The following is a 12,030-nucleotide window of genomic DNA, read 5'->3' on the forward strand; positions in this document are numbered from 1 at the left end:
CCATCCGTTCCGTCGCTCAGTCGTGTTGGACTCTTTGCGACCCCGTGGACTGTAGCCTACCAGGCTTCTCCGTCCATGGGATTCTCCAGGAAAGAATACTGGAGTGGGTTACCGTTTCCTTCTCCAGGGGATCTTCCCGACCCAGGGATCGAACCTGGGTCTCTCGCATTGGAGGCAGACGCTTTAACCTCTGAGCCACCAGGGAAGCCCAGTTTACCCCATACCAAGAGGCACTCTAACAAATCACATTTTAAAATTAACGTTATTTTGAACTATGGCTTACTCCACCAGTAAATTATTGAACAATTATCAAAGACATTGAAAAAATAAAATGTGTTTCTGTATTCTGTTAGAATACACTGGTATTCTATTAATTTGGGTTAACGGTATGACCACCGTGGCTGGCAAAAAATTTACCAACCTTGTCTAATTAGTATAACATAGTCATTATTTATTAGAGAATATTGAGAACATATACAAAACTAGAGAGCATTGTATAATGAATGCTCAGCATCGGCAAACATCAGCTCACAATCCACCTTGTATGGTGCAAACGCTCCCACTCCTGACACCACCTGCTGTAAACACACTGCCATGCCACCCTATAAATGCTATGCCCCCACATTACATTTCAAAATATTCCTGGTCTAATTCCCTTTACAGGCCTGAAAACTTCATGACATGCTCCTTACTTTGGAGGATTCTCTCCCCTCTTTCAAAAAAGATGTAAAAAGCAAACTATGACTGTTAACTGTAGTGAAGTAACTCACTCCAAGATCTGTGTACACTCTTCCCAGGAAGATAAAGGTCTTGCAATGCTTACAAAGTTCTTAGGAGGAATTTTTATCTACAGGGTTGTACCAGCTAGTTACTACTAAAACTCATGTATGCACAAGCAAACAAAAACAGAGAGTCATTCACTGAACTCACTTCAGGTGAGTTTTCACTGGATCTCATCCCTGCCAGTCACCTCTGCTGAGGGTCATGGCAGACTGACTGCAGGCCACGTCCTCTGTTAGAGCCAAGAGGACTTCCACGTGGGGTGGGGGCCTGGTCAGTCCTGCTCAGATACATGAAGAAATGATTCACTCTACAACCTGGAACCAGTGTGGATGTTCCTGGTTGTCATATAATGTCGTTTTGTGGAAGGAATGAAAGAAAAGCCACACAATCCTTTCACAGGCCTCTGGGTACCAGAAATTGCTGTCCTGTCATTTATTTTAAAAGAACTAAAACCAGATCTAGCTCTAAGAAGGGCAAATAATGACCTAAACTATGCTTACATGGACACAGTTTCAGGTAAACATTAAAATCAATGTCAAGTTCTCCCAAATAATCCCAGTGGATACAGCTGAAATTACATTAGATTCAAAGACACCCTTGAAGAGAATCAGTATCTTCACAATATTATTCTTCCCATTCCAATAATGTGTATGAATTTTCATTTAAGTAGCTTTTTGGCCTTTAATTAAGTTTTATAGTATATACTTCATATATATATTATATATTTATAGTTAAGTTTATTCCTAGATATTTGCTTGGTTTTTGTTGTTGTTGTTTCTGAAATTTGTTTTCCATTGCATTTCCCAGTGGGTTGTTTTTAATATATATATGAAAGCAAATTGATGTTTGCATTGACCTATTGCTAGGTACCCTACTTAACTCTATTATCAGTTTTAATTTTTCCTCCATCTGATCCTGTTGGATTTCTTGACATCTCAGCATCTACATATAGTGATGATTTTGTCTCTTTTTTCAATGTGTCTACAAATCCCAGCACAACTGTGAGTAAAAGTACAAACAGGCTATTTGCCTTATTCTCAATTAAGTCAATATGTTATCATTGTTTTCTAAATAGATGGTTTTTTTATAGTAATAGGAAAATTTATTTCCTTTCCTCTCACTGGAATGAATTACATTTTACTCAGCACTATTGAAGGTAATGGGTGGCAATATGCCTCTTCATGTTAAACCTTGCTTTCTTGGGTAGAAAATTTACTTGATCAAGATAATGACCTCACTGCTCCTCCCTCCTTCTCTCCTCATATTTAAGTCACAACAGATCACACTGGTTCGGCCTCCAAAATAAACCCTATATACCTCTACTTTTCTCATTTCTACTATCATAGCCACCTTGTTATAACTGTCATCTCTTACCTGGTCTACATACCACTGCTTCCACTTATGTTCTCCAGTCCCTATCATCCACACAACACCTAGGATGATGGACGGATGGATGGATAGATGGGTGGATAAATAGGTGGATAGATGGATGGATAGATGGGTGGATGGATAGGTGGATAGGTAGATGGATAGATGGGTGGGCGGGTGGGTGGGTGGATGGATAGATGGGTGGGCGGGTGGGTGGGTGGATGGACAGATGGGTGGGCGGGTCGGTGGGTGGATGGATAGATGGGTGGATGGGTGGGTGGGTGGATGGATCGATGGATGGGGAGATGGGTGGATGGATGGATGGATGCTGGCTTGCCTTATCTGCTTCTTCTCCACATCCCCTTTAGATGGCCAGTAGTATTCAAATTTTGTTAAACTAGTTGGGCCATTTTAGCATAAAATGGACCTACTCCTAATTTTATTAATAGTAGGTTATTGGGGAAAGATGGTTTTGAAAATATAAACTCCAGACACAATCTTTTCCAAAAGGCCCAAATTTATTCTTGAAGGTTCTGTGCTTTCCCCTTTACTCTTCTCATGTCCTGGTGTAACTCCATATGAACACTGCAACCATTCCTTCAGCTCTGTACTTTCTCATAGGACCTAACTCTGAGTGTAGTTCTATAACTATTAATTAAAACACAACACAGAATGAAAATTCAAAATGAATTTCAAAATGAAATTACTGTTGGTTGAACACAAACTGAGATCAACCCATAACAGCATATGCTCCGGGGAACTGGTGGTTGTTCATTTATTATAAGAATCTTATCAGGAAAATAGTCTAATAAAAATTATTAGATTTAAAATATACCAATAATTTTTCCTTTCTTGCCTTAGTAACTTTTGAATGAAAGAGATCTCAACACATTGTCTAATCAACACTACATCTAAAATTGGAGATGGTGAGAAGAGGATCATTTGAAGGAAGGATGTTGTGATTTCGTCTAATTCAAGTCAGGGGAACGTCTTTGAAAAGAAGCTGGCTCCAGGTGGAATGAAGTAAGCATGCCACACCCAGCACTCTCACTGGACACAGATGTGGGCCCAGGAGAGAACAAAAGGACTGGGAGAACTGAGCGATGCCCAAGAAGACCCAACTCTCAAGTGCCACCAAACCAGCACTTAGGTTCTTGTAATTTTTTCTTCTTTTTTGTGAGGCCTGGACATAAAGACAGTCCACAACCAAGAATACACACCAAGTGCAGACAGGAAAAACTTTGGGAGAAACCCTTGCTTTCCGGCCAGGAGCCAGAAAAATAACCACTAAGTCTCAGAAAGAGCTGAGTCGGGGGTCCTGGGGTTTCCTTCTGTTCCATTTTCCTGCTCTCCTCTTCCAGCCCCCAGTATTCCCATGGAGCACAGAGAGTAAACAGGCACCTAACGCTCTGAGGCAGGGACCTTCTGTCTGACCAGACAGCCTGGAGCCCAAGTGCACAGGGTGAGCGCCCTGCGCTCACTCTGGCCCCCGGATGCGTGGTGTGTGACACAGAGTCTGAGAAGAGCATACGGGGCAGGGAAGCTAAAGCCCAGCCTCCTGGCCACGGACTGCAGAAAGGACTTCAGGAAAATCAGACAGCAGTGGGCGTGGGAGAGCTGCCCAGCCTCACCACTCACTGCGTGTGTAAGGACCTGACCCAACAGCACACAGAAGCCTCGAGAACCAGGCTGTGGGACCTGGACCTGAGGTGGTGCACACAGGACAGGAGGCCCCACCGATGCTGAGATCCAGGAATGCTCGAGTCCTTCCTTTGCAGCAATGGGTACCATGGGCCCCCGTGGGTGTTGGATATAGATACAGAGGGCTCAGTACATAGTATATAGGCCTGGGGAACTAAGCTGACATCACAGCCACAGAAGGCAGGCTGGAAATTACAGCCTGTACCTGCCCAGGCATAATGACTGCTAAAAAGTCAATAATCTGCTTTCGACTGAAACAAAACCCAGGGCTTCCCTGGCGGCTCAGTGGTGAAGAATCTGCCTGCCAATGCAGGAGACACGGGTTTGATTCCTGGTCTGGGAAGATCCACATGCCACAGAGCAACTAAGCCCGTGCACCGCAACTACTGAGCCTGTGCTCCAGGGCCTGGGGAGCTGCAAACACTGAGCCCACACACCCTAAAGCCTGTGCTCCACAACAAGAGAGGCCATCACAATGAGAAGCACATGCCCCATGACCAAGAGTAGCCTTCGCTTGCTGCAACTAGAGGAAAGCTGGCACAGCAATGAAGACCCAGAACAGCCCAAAAAATCAATTAAAAAATTGCTCTAGAAAAAAGAAACAAACCCCAGCATCTCATAGTATAATATTAACAATATCTGGGATGCAGTCCAAAACCTCTCAGCATATGCATCACCAGGAAAGTCACAATTCTGAACAGATTAAGGAAAGGGAGTAAGAGTAACTTTGCATTGGGGAAACCTGGCAAATTCTATTTTACCTGAGCAATGGAGGTTAACATCACTGGTGACAAGTCACCTTGCTACCATGCACGCCCTTGACAGGAGATGCCGCCCTCAAAGGTGACATACAGCATCACCCCACGTGTGTGACCTTCTGGGTAAGTGAAAGAGAGCAGGCCAGTGGCTGCTGGGTGCTGGAGGGGAGGGTGTGACCACAGAGGAACAGGAGTGTGCTGGTCTGATGGATCACAATTGGGGTGGTGGGCACTGCTCCACACAATGATAAAACTTATACAACTATACACACACACACAGACACACACACACAGACACACGAAGTCGACTTTACTGTGTATTGAGAAAAAAATTTTAAAGTTGCTTGTTTGCAGTGGATGTGAGAGTTGGACTGTGAAGAAAGCTGAGCACCGAAGAACTGATGCTTTTGAACTGTGGTGCTGGAGAAGACTCTTGAGAGTCCCTTGGACTGCAAGGAGATCCAACCAGTCCATTCTAAAGGAGATCGATCCTGGGTGTTCATTGGAAGGACTGATGCTAAAGCTGAAACTCCAATACTTTGGCCACCTCATGCGAAGAGTTGACTCACTGGAAAAGACTCTGATGCTGGGAGGTATTGGGGGCGGGAGGAGAAGGGGATGACTGAGAATGAGATGGCTGGATGGCATCTCATTGATGGACATGAGTTTGAGTGAACTCCAGGAGTTGGTGATGGACAGGGAGGCCTGGCGTGCTGTGATTCATGGGGTTGCAAAGAGTCGGACACGACTGAGCGACTGAACTGAACTCAACTGAACTGTTTGCAGTGATGAAACAGCGTTTTCTGTCTGCTCTCCTGGGCAAACACCTTGTCCTGGAGACACAGACCCAGGATCAGCCTGTACAAAGCCCCCTCCTCCACCTCAGGGAGACGTCACTGTCTGGGGTGTGTTTCTGTATCTGTTCACTGCTCTGATCTTCGTCATCCCACTGACCAGGGCCTGAGGAAACTAAGGCTGACCTCCAACAAGACAAGAAGCAGGTGATCAAATACTGAGCGCACTCTATGCAGCAGACATCCACTGATGCTCGTTCTTATGCTGCTAAGGTGTGAGTGACAGGATTTAAGACATCAGTCCTGTGTTACTCATCACAGCCACTTACCTCACATATGTAAGGTTAAATCTTATAGGCAGTTGGAAGTCCAGCTGGATTGTAGCACATTGATGGTATCTGCCAAGAGCATCCTTGATTTCTGTATCAATCTGTAAATTCAAAGATGTTTGCTTAGACACAGTTTTTACTTTCCAGCTTTACTCTTCGAGGCATATTGCCTACTTACTTTAGGACCATAAAATGCTCCGTCTCCAGGGTTTATCTTCCATGGTTTTCCAAATTCTATCAAGCTATTCCGTAGTTGCTATTTTTTAATAAGAAGAGAACATTAGTAACTTCCACTTCATCGTACACTTTCTTTTTGTCCTATAGCTCAGAACAGTAAGTCACCATCAATCTTCACTAACCCTCTTCTTCTTACTGAGCCCCTCTTACAGTCAGTAAACTCTGGGTGAGGACACAGGGAGATGACTAAGATGGTGCCTGCTCTCAAGAAACAGACGCTTTAACTGGGGAAGAAAGGATCACTCACTGACATGTCCAGTGAATCCCAGTGAGAGCTGGCGGGGAGCTTGGGCTCGTCTGCCCCTGCAGCCCCCCAACCTCACACTCCCAGCCCCTCTCAGGAGGGACCCTGCACGGTAAAGGGCAAGCAGGCTCTGCCCTGCCCCTCGTGCACTCCGTGTGCAGGTGTAAGAAGACCTGGGGTGGGGGCAGGCTGTGCACCCTCTTTTGCTCTCCCCCATCTCTGTGCCTGCGGCTGGTGGGCAGCACCCCTGGTGACCCATGGGGTGTGGAAGCGGGAGGCCTGCCATGGTCTGCAGACTAAGCCACGTACAGTCCTTCCAACCAGCTGGCAGTGGAGACCCGCCCTTGCTGACGGGGCCGGATGCGCATGCGACAGTAGGTTCAGGGCACTCTGGGTCTTCTGGACACTCCCTCCCTGTGGAAGCAGCTTCTCTGGGTAGCATCCAGGCTTCTGTCAGAACAGCAGCCAGACTCCTGTCACTGTCCCCGTGCACTGGGACCCGAATGGTGATGCTGGGGGTGGAGCGCCCTGAGCGGGTGACCCTGGGAGTGGAGGGCCCCGAGGAGGTGACCCTTGGGGTGAAGAACCCTGAAGGGGTGAAGAACCCTGAAGGGGTGACCCTGGGGGTGGAGCGTTTCTGAAGGGACTCTGTGCATGTTCTCAGACAAAGTGAGGCCCAGCTACAGCAGCTGAGGGAGGGGAGGAGTTTCAGGGAATTAAAAATTTTTTTAAAAGCCAGGTTTGGGGGAAGAGCATATGCCAGAAGCCTCTGAGGACACAGGGATTGGTAGGCCTGACTGGAGAGGCTGAGGGTCTGAAAGCTTCGGGTTTACGCAAGGTCTGGCCGGGGCTGGAATCACTGCTCCTAGGCCTGGCCATATACACTGCCCAGCACCCCTTCTCCCTGCCGTCTATCTGTCCTGTCCCACATTCACCACATCTCTGGCTCCCAGGAGTGCTGGGGTCTAGACTGCAGTACTCGCTGGGCTCCAGACACAGTTGTCTGCTTGTGGCGTGTGGGTGGGGCTGGAGTGCTCTTAACGACTCATTACAATTCTGGAAAGTAGGACAGAGAAAGGCTGGGGTTAATTTGGCTCTGAGGAGCTGAGAGACCTACATTGGTCCCACGGGCAGAGGTGTGACCAGAGCTGCTGAAAAATGAGCCAGAGGATTTCTTAAAAACTTATGAAATTGGTTATTAGGAAGCAGCACTGAAAAGACTACAAACAAAAGCCTGATATAAACTAAAGTGTGAAACAAATGTCAGTTATCGTCCTTATCGGTGTTTGAAGAAAACTGGATTAATTGTGTTCTACAATTAGCACATTTATCCCAAACTTCCCAGTCTTTAATTTCCACTGCAAAGCATCACAACTTCATGAAAGGTAAAATGAAAGGTAACACTTTGCTTCTCCCTACCTTTTCAGCTTCATCCCATAACTCAATCTCTCCCAGGAAGTTTTCAGGTCTTGTTGACAAATTTAATTGAAAGGAGAAGCCAAATGTTGAGTAAACAGACTGCAGAAACTGCAAACACCTTTTTATCTCCTCTTCAATCTGAAATTAGAGCAAATGAAAAATTAAATCCATTTACAGCATTAAGAAAATTCTTCCTGTCAGCTAGAAATAAAGTGCGCTTTTACTGTGGAGGACAGTCCATGGCACTGTTTGCCCTGTTGTCTTTTTCTCACTGGAATATTCACAGGACACCTACCAGATGCCCATATGCACCTCCAGGCTGCTGGTCCAGCATAGGACTGGGCAAAGACACAGGCGAGGGTGCCTCTCCGTGCACATGCCACCCAGGAGGAAGACCAGCTGGCCAGAGGATGTGATGGCCAAGCTGCACCCAGAGGAGAGGTGAGAGTCCTCCAATGTGGCCAGGGCGGGAACCCCCTTGAGCACAGGAAACACGGAGGGTGAAGGCCCAGAGAACGGAGGAATGGGTGAGGGAGGGCCAGCTGTGGGAGCTGCCTGTGACCGGGCAGAAGGCAGAGAGGGAGTACACAGGACGGAGGCAGGCCAGGGCTGGAGGAAACCCAGCGCTTCCAGAGCCAGGGTGAAGGTTGCACTTTTGAGCCAGCGAGCAGTGAGAAGCGGTGCAGAGGAACAACACAGCTCACCATGATTGTTTGCATCTGGAAAACTGACCAGCAAGATGAAAAGAGTAGCCCATCTGGGAGTTGCTGGGATCCTTCAGGAGCAGGAGGTTGGTGCTGGAAACAAGTGGCTGAAACAGGGGTGGGCTGCATCTGCAGGACACCTGTCCTTGTTCACTAACAGACAGTGTTTGCCTGCGGAGTCAGCACTGCACCAGATGCAGGGAAATGAGGAATGAATGAAATTATTGAGGAATAACATGCTTAGGAAGAGCGATCGACAGGGCATGTGATAAACTGGACATGAGACTTGAAAACCCAGCCCGGGTTCCTGGCCGGGGCCGTGGAGAGGGTGCTGGTGTGTCGCTGAAAGGAGAGGATGGGGGGAGAGGGGCAGAAGAGGGACCGGCACTAGACGTGGCCTACGTGAGGGTGCGTGTGATGGCCAAGCAGACACGCCCCCTGGAGGGCTGGGGTCTGGAGCTCACGGGGACCACTGAGACACGCAGCTGAGGTTGGCGGAGGGACTGAAGCCAGAGAGTGAGCGCAGGGTGAGAAGAGCAGGGCTGAGCTGAGAGGCCGAAAGAGGAGGAAGACGAGCACTTCTAAGTGTGAGCAAGGTGGGGCAGCAAAAACATAGAAAGGGTACCAGCAAGGGTCTGCTTCTGTCCTGTCACTGTGGATTAGGTTTGCAGATTTTCATCAGCGGAACCACATGTCCATGCTATTTTCTTTCAGTTTTTACATGCAGTGCTTCCCAGGTGACGCTAGTGGTAAAGAAGCTGCCTGCCAATGCAGGATACAGAAGACATGTGGTATGATCTCTGGGTTTGGAAGATCCCCTGGAAGAGGAAATGACAACCCACTCCAGTATTCTTGCCTGGAGAATCCCATGGACAGAGGAGCCTGGTGGGCTATGGTCCATGGGGTTACAAAAGAGTTGGACACAACTAAGCCACTAAACAACAGCAACAAATTGTACTTACCATGTTTTATTTCTAGTTCTTTCTTTGTTCTGGATGTTCTGAGACTCTTTCTTTTATAATCTCCTTTCTCTTTAGAGAAATTCCTATAGCAAACTTTTAAGGTAGATCTAATGTCTTGGTTTCACCTTCATCACTGAAAGATTGCTTTTTGGGGATACAGAATTCTGGTTTAACAGTTATATCAGCATTTGGAAAATGCTGTGACTCTTCCTTCTGGCCTCTGGATTTTGTTTTTTAAATTTTTATTGGAGTACAGCTGCTTTACAGTGTTGTGTCAGTTTCTGCTCTACAGCAAAGTGATTCAGTAACATGTGTACATGTATCCCCTCTTCGTTACCACAGAGCATTGAGTGCCCCACGCTGTACAGTAGGTTATGCTTCATTTTGATGAGAAAGCTGCTATTATTTCATTTTTAATTTTTTTCTTGAAGGCAAGGTATCCCTTCTTTCTGTTTTCATTTTTTTCTTTATAGTTTTTGTTAAGTTTGGCTTTAATGTGTCTAATGTTTCTTTGTTGTTGTTTAGTCACTAAGTCATGTCCAATCTTTGGTGACCACATGGACTGTAGCCTGCCAGGCTCCTCCTCTGTCCATGGGATTTCCCAGGTGAGAATACTGGAGTGTGTGGCTATTTTCTTCTCCAGGGGATCTTCCTGACCCAGGGATCGAATCCACGTCTACTGCATTGGCAGGTGGGTTCTTTACCACTGCACCACCTGGTTTGGGTTTATCCCGCTTGGACTTTCTCAGCTGCTTGAATCTGTAAGCTTATGGCTTTTACTTAATTTGGCCAGTTTTCAGCCATTACCTCTTTGAGTACTTCTTCATTTCCATCCTACTCTATTTTTCCAGAGCTCTGCTGACATATATATGTCTCCCACATTGTAGGCAGATGCTTTTACCATCTGAGCCACCAGGGAAGGGACATATATATCAGGCATTTGTTACAGTCCCACCAGTCTCTGAGGTTCTGTTAATTTTTCTCTCAGTCTCTGTTTTTTCAGCTGGTGTCAATTCTGTTGGTGTCTTCAAGTTCACCGATTCTTCTCTCTGTCCCCTCCATTCTTCTCATGAATCCATCCACTGAATATTTCATTTTGGTTATTACACTTTTCAGTTCTAAAATCTCCATTTGGTTCTTCTTTATATCTTCTATTTCCTGAGGTTTTTTTAAATTTTGCATTTGTTCCAAGTGTGTTTGTAATTGCTTATTGAGGCATTTTTATGGTGGCCTCACCAGATAATTCAAACAACCCTGTCATCTCCACAGCAGGGTGCCTACACTGTCCTTTTTCATCCAAGTTGAGATTTTTCTTCTTCTTGACATGACTGATTTCTGAAATCTGGGCATTTTGGCTATTGTAAGACTTCGGATTTTATTTAAATGACCTGTTTTAGCTGTCTTCCATGAACTCTGCTCCCACAGGGACGGAGGACTGCCTGGCTATTGTAGAGTGGGAGCACATGTCAGGGTTTCCCCCTGAGGACTGTGAGGAGGGCAGGGGCTCCCTGTTACTGCTGGATGACTGCAGGAATTATCTACCCTGGTAGGCTTCTCCGATGACACTCTGGCTAGGAGTGGCTGGAGTGCCCTGCTACCACTCCTCACGTGGCTTCTACTGAAGGTGAAGCCTCATCACTGAGGAGTGCTGGTGGGAGTCTCACCTCCCCACTCAAGCAGGCAGTGGAGGAGGCACCGTGTGACTGTCAGGTGAAGAAGTTCAGGTGCCACTTGGTCTCCACTGATGTTACAAGGTGGGTGTAGGGGTTCCCTGTTAATGCCTACCAGGAATGAGCAGAATTTGGCATGACTCCTTCTGTAAGTGTTTGGTAGAATTCCCTAGTGATTCCTTCTGGGCCTGGAGTTTCCTTTGTGGAAAGGTTGCTACCTACCAATTCAACTTCTTTCATAAACACAGGACTACTCAGATGATCTATCTCTTTTTGAGTAAAATTTGGCAGCTGGTGTTTTTCAAAGCATGTGTTCATTTAATTTGTCAAATTTACTGGCATAAGCACGTTCATACTATTACCTTATTATCCTTTTAATATCTATGGAATCTGCAGGAATGTCACATCTCTGAGTCCTAAGTTTTTTTCTTTTTTTGCTTCACATTGTTGATTGTGGGATCTTGGTTCCCCCAATCAGGGATCAAACCCAGGCCCCAGGCAATGAAAGCATGGAGATGTAACCACTAGACTGCCACGGAATTTTCCATTCTTAATATTTTTAATTAGTTTTCTCTCTGACAAAACTAAAGGCTTATGAACTTTATTGGTCTAGGAGACCCAGCCTCTGGGTTGATACTGCATATTGTTTTTCTTTTTTCTATTTCACTGATTTCTTTTCTGCTATTATTTTTTTTCTGCTCATCTCTAATGTAATTTGCTCTCCTTTTTTCTAGTCTATTAAGCAGAAGTTGAGGCTACCTTTTTTAAAACATTCTTCTTTTCTAATGTGGGTGTTCCTCTAAAGTACCATTTTAATGGCATCCCACAAATCCTGATATATTGTGTTTTTCATTTGGTATAGAGCTGACCCTTGAACAAGGCTGGGGTTAGGAATACTGGCCCCTCACACAATGAAAAACCCATGCATAACTGTACAGTTGGCCCTCGGTTTGCAGTTGTACACCTGCAGATTTAGCTAACTGTGACTCACGGAGCAGTGTTGTATGTATTCATAAAAACTGCTGTGTAGAAATAGGGGCAGTTCAAACTCATGCTGTGCA

At 46.1% G+C, this 12,030-nt stretch overlaps 1 protein-coding gene across 1 annotated transcript in view; it reads right to left on the reverse strand.

Moving 5' to 3' along the window:
- Positions 1–12,030, reverse strand: part of TARS3 (threonyl-tRNA synthetase 3) — a 43,944-nt gene that overhangs the window by 5,232 nt on the left and 26,682 nt on the right. Inside the window, exons 12-14 of the mRNA XM_055417989.2 lie at positions 7,634–7,771; positions 5,912–5,989; positions 5,734–5,834 (exon numbers count right to left, since the gene is read on the reverse strand). Coding sequence (XP_055273964.2) covers positions 5,734–5,834; positions 5,912–5,989; positions 7,634–7,771 — 317 coding nt within the window. The remainder of the gene's footprint in view (positions 1–5,733; positions 5,835–5,911; positions 5,990–7,633; positions 7,772–12,030) is intronic.

This window comes from Moschus berezovskii, chromosome 21, assembly GCF_049115385.1.
Source record: "Moschus berezovskii isolate FMDL1 chromosome 21, NW_MosBer_1.0, whole genome shotgun sequence".
Lineage (NCBI taxonomy): Eukaryota > Metazoa > Chordata > Mammalia > Artiodactyla > Moschidae > Moschus > Moschus berezovskii.